Raw genomic sequence first — 10,320 nt, 5'->3', positions numbered from 1 at the left:
ACATGTAATATATTGTGCCCTTTTAGGGTTTTGCGGTTGTTCTCCATATTCTCCAATAGTGAAATTAGTCTTAAATCTATCATTAATGGTGACCATAACATGGGAAAATGTTGTATTTGAACAATTTATCACATTTGAGGGCTTCTTCTCCCTTGTTCGACAAAGCGAGTGAGAACTGCTACGAAATTATCATGGTAACCTTTGAGTATGCCATCATCACTCTTCTAATCATGACCTTCCATGGTGGCTTGAAATTCTAATAAATAAGGAAAAGATGCAAGATGTGGATATCAAATTGAGGGGAAAGTCTAAAAGTACAAAGTAATGAAGACTCTAACCAGAGTTCATAGCTAACAACAAAATAATATGTCATATTTTGAATGATCATACAAAAGCTACTAGATTGATGCCACTTGCATTTGCCATACTATCTTTAAGTTCCACCCATTATCTATTCCCTTCTCAATGTTCTTGTTATTTTCAAGCTTCTGACAAGGGAGGCTACTCTTCTTGTTGTATACTTCCTACAAGTATGATATTGTCATTTAGAGTCGATACCGCTATGTAGCTATGAATGACACAATGTGAAATTAACAGGTCCTGAACTAACAACTTAAATTCTAATTTCCTTGAGTCACTATGTTCTTTTGAGATAGTCTCTCATTTCCTTGTTTAATACTAGAAAAATATATATGCTCGGATGAGAGTTGTCCTTCCATATCTTTGAGCTTATTTATGGAATTTTCAAAACTAAAAACTAAAGGGCAAGTTAATGACTGCTAAACTAAATCAATAGAAAATGAGGGACTTTAAAGGGTCATTAAATTGTTGGACAACTATTTGAGACAAGTGAAAAGTAACAAGTGTGACTGGCTTTTGTTTCATATTAGCATTCCTAAGAGAGAGTATAAATTGTGCAACATGAAGTCTAATCATCTCTCAATTGCTTATGAAAAAGGTTTAGCTTTTAATTTTAATTTATATTATTTATGTACGAGTCTTTTGAAATCTTAGATGGTGTATAACCTTTTCTATGTCCTCATTAACATTTTATATCACTCTTTTCACAAATGATCCTACTTTCTAAAAAAGAATATATTATTCTCTTTAATTTTTATTGGATTTAGGATAAATAAGTATATTTTAGATATAAAAATAAATAAATAATTATATTTTGTCATTTTGATTTATTTTATCATGATTTGTTTTTGTTCTACTTCAATTGTATAATTTTAATGCTATAATGATGTTAACAAAATCACACTTTTAATGCTTCTTATTCAAAAACATTAGTTGCAATCATCTTCTTGTGATTCTTTGATTGTATCAGAGCATAGATTTGTCATTAATAAAATATAGAACCAAAACTATAAGAGAAATTATGAGAGCACAACTAATAGAACCATAGTACTTAAAAATCATAGGCAATAACATAGCTAAGATATGAGAGAAACCAAATAATCACTCAAAAATCATTATTTTCATAGATACAATTTATCTCTATTGGTAAGGCCTTTCGAAAGATACCTAAGCCATATTGCTCACATTACTCGCTCTCAAGCTATCTAACAACATAAACGCAATGGTGTACTTGATTAGTGATCTCCTCCATATATGCCACAATGGCTATGCTGGGTGAAAACGCATGTCGACAATGTACTATAGATTTGATTTAATAATGAAAATAAGTTCCAAGCTCTAATATATGTATATGGCAATGAGACTAACAACTCAAAAGCCTACAATCCTTCAAAGATCACAGATTAAATGGCGTGAGTTTTAATTGGTTAATGGGATATGATTTGTTTTGGTTTAACAAATCTAATTTATCTCCATTTTATTATCATACTACTTTTATTTTTATTATTATTATTATTATTATTATTATTATTATTTTAATAATAATATTATTATTATTTTATTTATGCTCTCTAATAATGCTTTAGTTAAAAATAATGAGTAATTAATACTTTTATTTTTTATTTTTCAAATTTGGTGTAAGTTTGCAGGTTAATATTTTTTGGTAAATGACTAAACTTTGATCAAATATCATTTTGATCATTAAATTTTGATTTGTTTCGAAATGCTTACTAAAGTTTTTAATCATTTCAATGGCAGGTCACCTGATGGATTAACATCTTCATTAGCTGACGTGGAGGCTAGAAAAAGTCTAGTCAGAACCTCATAAAAAAGCTTTCAAGTCAGCTAATAAAGATGCTAATCCATCGGGTGACCTGCCGCTGAAATCATTAGTAACTTTAGTGAGCATTTCGAAATAAATCCAAATTTAGTAATCAAAATGATGTTTAACCAAAGTTCAGTGATTTACAAAAAAAATTAACCTAAGTTTGCAATAAAAAACCATATTACTCTTTAATAGCTTCTTAGAATCTATTAAGAATAGAAGAAAAACCATTGTTGGTCTAAGGATCAATAGATAGAGGAATATAATAATAATAATAATAATAATAATAATAATAATAATAATAATAATAATAATTAATTAATTAATTAATAAATAAATAAATAAATAAATAAATAAAAAATTAGAACTAAACTTTGCTATAGATCCTCCAATAGTGAATTCACCTTCAAATTAACTATGATTACCTTACATTCTACTATGGCTTCATCCACAAATCTTAACATAGTTGAGTATTTTATTTGTAACCTCTACATATTCATGGTTTTGCCCTTTTGTAACATCAATCTTATTCATATTCTCTACTTTTATTGTGGTATTATGGTTATTATTTTCTCTAATTTTAAAATAGTATCAGAGCTATTTAATTTCTATAATTTTAATATGGCTTAAAAAAATCTAATATTTATGGTACATTTTCAATTTTCTTTTGTTGTAATCTATCTCCTCAAAGTTATCTAAATTTGCATTCTTATGGCGGTTTTAATAATAATGCTTCCCCTGACCTCACAACTTCCGTATATATCTTGCTATTTCACTTTAGTATAATTAAGTGAAATTCTAAAAATACTCGACTAATATGTAATTTTTTTCTTGATTTTTTTAGCTACTATTATATATTAATTAATTAATTAATTAATTAATTAACTAAAATTTAAATCAAGAAACATAGATAAATATATTATATTACATAAATGTAAATTTTTGTATAAGTTAAGATATTTCATGATGTAATATCCATCAATTTTATTAATATACAGTTTCTTGCATATTTAATTAGTATAGCATGTATTTTTATATTATATTATGACAGCTGATATCTCTCTCTTTATCTTAGTTCTTTATATTGAACATTTTCGTGCTGTTAACAAAATAATAATGTATCAAATCAATGCAAAAATTTACAGATGAACTAAAAGGTAAATAAATGGTAAAATGTTCAATTGTTAGCATAACTAGCATCACATTATGATTGCATATCAACCATTACGATAATTTCATCGTATATCAAATCATTTTGTAATTTAACTTGAGCAATTCATCTTCAGAATTGTAAACTACATCTTCATGAATAAAAATACAACTACAAATCAGAAAATTGTGTTTTGACGATTAGTAACTAATAGGTAATAATGGAACCCAGTCTCACTTTTACTAAGTTTTTAGATACTGTAAAATCTTCACCCTTTGATATTTCTAGAGTAAATGAACCAGCAAGATATGATATCCATGTGTGCTGGACAAAGACAAATTCTTCTATTTATTGTAATCATATCTAATAATAGTATCGCTACCAAGTCAACCCTCATTGGCTCTGTTACTTCGCATTCATGCATGTGAAGTGTAGTAAGCATAGCAAGCTCCGAGCAAACTTATTTCTCTAAGACAAGTGGTATCCAAAATTTTATGAAAATCCCAGCAAAAGTTTTACAGGCGTATTCATTTACTACTATACAAGAATGATAAGAACTTTCACAATGTCATGCATTTATGTATGCAAACTTCAACCCAATTAGTCAACTTTCACAATGTCATGCATTTATGTATTCAGATGGTGATGGGTCCAATAAAATGTTGGTCTAAAACCACTCAAAACTTGGTAATCAACACTTTTAAACATAACTTATCTTCACTTATAATTGATAATCCTCAACTTAGATAAATTAAGCTTTTGTCATAATAATTCATAGCTCAATATAGTAGATTTTCTACTCAGATTTTCATGATTGCAAGGTCTAGGTTTTGATTTCCACTGAACCTAATCTTTAGATGACAACTTGAGTGGCACTAATTTAGCTTACAATGTCTTGCATACAAAAACTGCCCCCTAGTAAAAAACAATGTCCACATAGTTTTAAACTTGAAACCAAATGAAATGTACATTGAAAAAGGCATTTCGTATAGTTCATAAGCTAGTGGCGATGGCATTGAGGTTATTCAGAGCTTTGGAGATAACGCTGAGTGGTAATGGCACAGAGATTATTCAGAGCTTCGGAGATGGCAAGGAGAGAATGCGAGTGGTAATGGCGCTAAGGCATCGGATGGGATTTGAGTAGACTAATACATCAAGTTTTCCTAATTGTTAATTTTTTTATTGAGTTAAATGTAATATTTTATATATAAAATCTTAATCTATAATGTAAAAAAAAAAATGAAACATTGAAATGTTCATAAATTACTTTCAAACTTTTATTTACTATAACCCCCACAATAGAACCCACAATAGAATTTACTATAACAAACTAATTCAAAATTTTAAAAATATTATTAATTTTAGTAATCTTCACATGTTCAATATATATCAAATATCAACTAGGATGTATAAATATACACATGATTAGAGAGTCTTTTTTTTGGATTGATAAGGAGATGATGTGCGGTGCCTAAATGTGTTTCCGAGGTACATGTATAAATTAACTAAGAACATTAATTTAACAAGCTATATCAAGTCTAGTAATAGTAAAATAAGTGGGCCTACTAGCTAATCAGTGATACACACACATGAACTATATCATGAATTCTAGCCCATTCCACGACCAAGACAAGACAATAGGCGACTGGTCTAATTTGAGCCAAAATTTCATATGGTTCAATATGTTATGGACTTAACTTTCCTTATTTGCCAAATCTTAACACTCCCTTCTAGGACACCTTGAGAAATACAGTCATCCACTCACTACGTGGGAAAAATGTGCTGCTATAAGCCTCATTTTAGCTCCTATATCGCTATAGCGGCATATATCCAATTAGCCGCTGAATCTTTGGTCGCTATATGTTTTTTTGCGACAAATGCACACTTTTGCTGCTATTCCATCTATTAGGGTTGGAGCTGCACAAATTTTATAGTGGCGGAACATTTTGGCCTTTATAAGTCCTATAAATTTGTTTTGTATCCTATAGCAGCAAAATTTTTGCCGCTATAAATTCTATAGTGGCAAAACATTTCTACCACTATATGTCTTATAGATTTGTTTAATATCATATAGCGATGGAAAAATATGGTCGCTATAAACCTTGTAAATTGAATAGATTCTTTAATAGCTAATCAAATCTGTTTCTAATATAAACAAACAATATATATATATATATATATATTTGAGACAACATGAAAGACAATATTAATATTTTAATTTATTAATCTCACACCGTAAAAGTAAAAAAAACTAAAAACAAATATAATCAGTATACATTTTTATAAACAAACACACACAAACATTGTTGTTTGTCTAGCATTTGCTTCTTTGTCTAGCATTTGCACAATTTTGCTTCTCATAGTTCTTGCAATTCATTGTTGAAGCCAATTTGGTATAGAATACTTCACCATCTATCCTGAACTTCTGTTGTTCTTTGTAGAGATAAAACCATTTGCCAATCTCAGCTCTTGTAGAGTGTAATCTGTCCTGTTTGATTTCTAATCTTAGTTAATGGAACTTCTTCATCAAAGATAAGAGAAGGTACCTTTTCTTGTTCTTTTAAGTCATTTACACCTAACAATCTAATTGAAGATTACTCTTTGTCCACCAATAATATTCGACTAATTCTTGAAATATCACAGTTTATTTGATATTCACCAACATTATCATGCTTTGCAGAGAGTGTTTTTCTTCATGGTTTGCTACTAAATCAATTACTTAAAGCAAGAAACACTAATTTCTTACAATTGAAAAGATAGTACAAAAGACATTAAGCTTTGGAGAATGCTAGAATTTAATGAGTCAAAGATTTTGCTTCATTATTTGGAGGAGCGTAACTCATTAAGCTTCGCATTGCTAAAAAGTCGGGATGGCTAACATCAATTTCTTGGTGGCTGAAAAAGCATAGCCAATTCAAACAAGAAATTAGATATAGTGAAGTACAAGCAGAAAATAGAAACTATTGTGGTGCGTGCTTAAAAATAGTATGGTAAAACAGAGAAAATTGATCTGTCTTGTATTTCTATATTGAAAATTGAAGGAATCACTTACTTCCCAGAAGAAACATACCTAACATTCAGGTTCTCACACCATATCAAAGGCTTGTCCATATTTAGTACAAAATCCTAAACTTTTTTTATCGCATATTCTTCTTTGGAATGAATTTTCCTCTTCTTTCTAACCATTTTTCGGTACATACGTATTTAGTAAAAGAAATGTTTCAAATTCAGCCAAAATCACCTGACCATCCAGCTTATGCTTTGAACTTGTAAACCAAAAGAATGAGTAATTTAACTAATAGCGGTGAAGAAGTTGGTGTATTTTGTAGTTTGAAGAAAACTCAGTAAAGATTAGTAATTCTCAGCATATTGAGTACTTTGTAGTTAGTTTCATGCCAAATAGAGTAGTATCCACAGAGAGAGTAATGAGGCTCAAACTATGGAACAAAATTAATCAAAGCTTTCATAGTTTTAAGATATAGGCATGACATAGGAAACATAAAAGGGCATCCATATACACATCATTTCTCATAATTACAAAGACTTGAAAAAAATTAAATGTCATTCAAAAACTACTACTACAATTAATGGGAACCAGAATTCAGCATTATCGGTTATGAACCAGCCCTTGCATATTCAAAATAATAAAATTAGCGTATACATAAGACTAAAATTTTGAAGGCCAAGGCAGCTCTAGCTAGGGAATCATTACCTTCTTTTTTTCACATGATGCGCTTGTATCATCCTTCAATTCACTAGGATATTTTGGTGCACCTTTTGAACCAGCTTCAGGCATTCGTACTTCCTGCCATCAATAATATAATGTCAAAACTTTATCCAATCAAATAAAAAATTGTTACAGAGATTTTCTTTATAAAATATTTCAACAGGTTTAGTTTTGTGCAGTACAAGTGAAAATGGGTAAAATATATTTCTCATGTCTTCAAGCATTCACAAACTTTGACTATCTAAAACACCACCACTTACTTGATTCCGAACTATAGCTTCCCTGTTCCTCAAATTCCCCAGATTATCTTCATGAATGTTAAATGTACTACAGAAAAAAGAGAGGAAAAAAATGAAATGAACACTATGACATGTATGAACTAGCGGAATTTACTGTTTACATCATAGTTACAAAATACCACCTCAAAAATTTATTTGATAAACAAACTTTGAATAATAGGAAATTACCGAGAAGGTTGTTTGGCACTATATATGAATTTGATGAACCAGCTCAATATGAATTTTTATTCAATAAGATTAATGCATGAAGCTAGCTAGCACCTCCAAATCAAAATGCAAGTAAAAATGCCACCCAATCAAAGGAATTGAAAAATTTTGGTAGTCTCCAAATTTGTTTTTACCTCTTCATTTCAACCTGATCATCTCAAAAATTTGAGTCACATTCCATCTTAATCAGTATTGAATGCATCTGAACCCAACAACAAATTATGTTAGATAAATAAAGTTAAGTATGGTTAGCTAGTATGCATGCCTAACTCTACTTTATGTTATAGTACCTGAACATCTGGTATCCATCATGTTCATTGTCTTCTTGCACTATACTTTTGAAGATTGTCCCACGTTATGCTCTTCAGAAAAGCTTGTGATCCAGCAAAGAAGATCAGAGTTTCAATCATTAGAGAATATGTATATATATGGGTGTTCCCTTCTATTTTCATATATGTTCATCTCATTGATATAAACAAGTTAATTTTAAATATAATTTCTATGAAATCTATATATATATATGTGATAATTGAATTAAGCATAAGATGACTAACCTCTGGCACATCATACTTTAGATCCATAGAATCTCCAGTGAGTGATTGAAGAACTGCTGCAAGAATGAGATAATATAGATAAAAGATTAGCTGAATCTCCAAACATGAAGGAAATAATTAATGGTGATGCTTCAATTTATAGAACAAGCTGAGAACTCTCTCTCTCTCTCTCTCTCTCTCTCTCTCTCTCTCTATATATATATATATATATATATTTATCTATGAACTTTTTCTTAATAATTGAAAGAAAGGCTGGAACAAATTAAAGAAAAACTAGCTTCGAAATATTCTTCTTTTCATCCTTTTTCCTTCCAACTGATTTATAAATCTAAAATCTCATTCATCAAAATCTAAATGTCAAGATCTAGAGATGGTAGTGCTTCATCCTCTGATGAGCAAGTTCTGGCAAGGGGAAAATAAAGAGGAGGAATTCTTGGTTGAGGATGAGGCACAAGAGATTCGGGGATAAATGCATTTAGTGCATCCTGATTCCTCCATCCTAAATACCACATAATTCTTCCAAGTTTTCTGAACAAACTCTTAATTGTTGTTTCAACAAAAAGATCCAATTTTAGGAGTTCATGGAGGGACACAAATTAACTAAATGATTTAGTAAGCTTATCAGTGAATGGTCAAATTTTGCATCAAAACTAAATACTTCTCAAACAAAAACCTGTTCAGAATATTCTATTTGAAAACTCAAATTTTATTAAAGATATATATATATATATATATATATATATATGGATATTCTATTTGAAAACTCAAATGAAAAAGCACCTCAAAAACTCAAATGATAAAGAGAATGAACACAAAGACTTTGAAGCACCTTAAAAAGCATAATCTACAACTGCAGTTAGTTACACTCTTATTTTTCATGGAACTTTAGAAAAGTATTATGAACTATAAGAGAATAATTTATAGTTAATGTCAAGCAAAGAATTATATAATAAAACAAAATTCGAGCATCAAGCTAAAAGATGTGAAGGTATAAGGTGAACATATTTTGGGCAATAATGCAGCAAAGAGATTTCTTGCTATTTTGTCAAAATGGAAACCAAGGATTGACAGCAACAACACTCCAATATGAAGTTCATATTAACCTTACATTAGATTCATGAACATTCATTGTCCACCTATATAAAGGAAAGCTTGAAGTAGTAAAGGATAATGACAATGGTGAAGGGGAGTAGAAGAAGAAGAGGATCAGATTCAAGATCATGATAAGCGTACCTAAGATGAGGCGGTGGATCGCAATGGATGTGGAGGGTGGAGAGATGGTGGCGCAGCTAAAGGAGGTGATCAGTATAGAGGATTTGGCGGCTGGTAGGATGGTGTTGATTACGCTTATAATTCACATCTCCTTTTTCACTAACTCCATCATTCTGGACATTCATCAAACACCTTGTGTGCATAAACCCCTCATCACTCCCAACCTCCAAAACCTATGCTCCTTCTCTTCCAACGTGATCAGAAGATCTCCTTGAACTCCTCCTATATCCACCACCACCACCTCCTCCTCCTCCTCTTGCAATCCAATCATCAAACCTCATCTACCACTCACCGTCACCAAAATCCCATACAGCCTCACACCATGCACGATGCCCTTCGGGAAGAACCTTGCTAACGGCAAGCCATCCGGAGAATAGAACACCTAAAGCCTTGTAAGAAAATATTGAGGCATGAAATAGGTGAAAACTAATATAGCTTAAGGCATGCTATCATTGTCCTCAAGGATAATTCACCGACACCAACAATAAAATTAACATGACATATCCTCCAGGATTCAACAAGCTCTTCTATATAATATAGGATTAGGAATAACAGATAAAGAGAGAAGATCAACCCATCTATAAGAAGAAAGCCTAAAAAGGTAAAAAAGAGAGATAGATTTTTCCTTATCTTATCTTCTTATTTTGAGATCTCTTATAAAAATTCTCCCTAACGGGTAGTTTTGAAATTTTAAAACCCACGTTCACAAATCTGTTAGAGTGATAATAGGATTACATAAATAACGGAGGAAATAAGTTTTACTAACTCAATATTGAACTAGATCCTTTTTGAAATATCCTTATCCCTTACAACAATTGTTACTGCGACTGATTCTGATGTTGTTCCAGACATTGGTGGTTCTACCGTTGTCGCCGCAAAATGGAGGTCCCGCTCATTTCTACTCGTGCCGCTATTGCCTCGCTATT

The 10,320-nt window shown here is 30.7% G+C and overlaps 1 protein-coding gene across 7 annotated transcripts; it reads right to left on the bottom strand.

Moving 5' to 3' along the window:
• Positions 1–5,598: 5,598 nt before the first annotated feature.
• LOC120256302 lies at positions 5,599–9,914 on the bottom strand. 7 transcript variants are annotated; one of them, XM_039264009.1, is made up of 7 exons: positions 9,356–9,914; positions 8,123–8,175; positions 7,859–7,941; positions 7,703–7,770; positions 7,323–7,389; positions 7,048–7,140; positions 5,599–5,823 (listed from the first exon to the last, which is right to left on the bottom strand). In XM_039264009.1, the coding sequence occupies exons 4-7, from the start codon at positions 7,708–7,710 to the stop codon at positions 5,650–5,652; spliced, it is 342 nt and encodes a 113-aa protein (XP_039119943.1). In that variant the 5' UTR covers positions 7,711–7,770; positions 7,859–7,941; positions 8,123–8,175; positions 9,356–9,914; the 3' UTR covers positions 5,599–5,649. The 7 variants fall into 7 exon arrangements, 3 of the variants coding, with proteins under 3 accessions (XP_039119943.1, XP_039119942.1, XP_039119944.1); XM_039264008.1 differs by having other exon boundaries at positions 8,123–8,178; positions 9,356–9,913; XR_005535263.1 differs by lacking the exon at positions 5,599–5,823 and adding an exon at positions 5,835–6,230 and having other exon boundaries at positions 8,123–8,178; positions 9,356–9,909.
• Between the last annotated feature and the right edge of the window lie 406 nt (positions 9,915–10,320).

The sequence above is a fragment of the Dioscorea cayenensis genome, unplaced genomic scaffold (assembly GCF_009730915.1).
Source record: "Dioscorea cayenensis subsp. rotundata cultivar TDr96_F1 unplaced genomic scaffold, TDr96_F1_v2_PseudoChromosome.rev07_lg8_w22 25.fasta BLBR01001389.1, whole genome shotgun sequence".
NCBI lineage: Eukaryota > Viridiplantae > Streptophyta > Magnoliopsida > Dioscoreales > Dioscoreaceae > Dioscorea > Dioscorea cayenensis.
The sequence above is the reverse complement of the archived record's forward strand: the minus strand, read 5'-3'. Positions and strand labels throughout refer to the sequence as shown.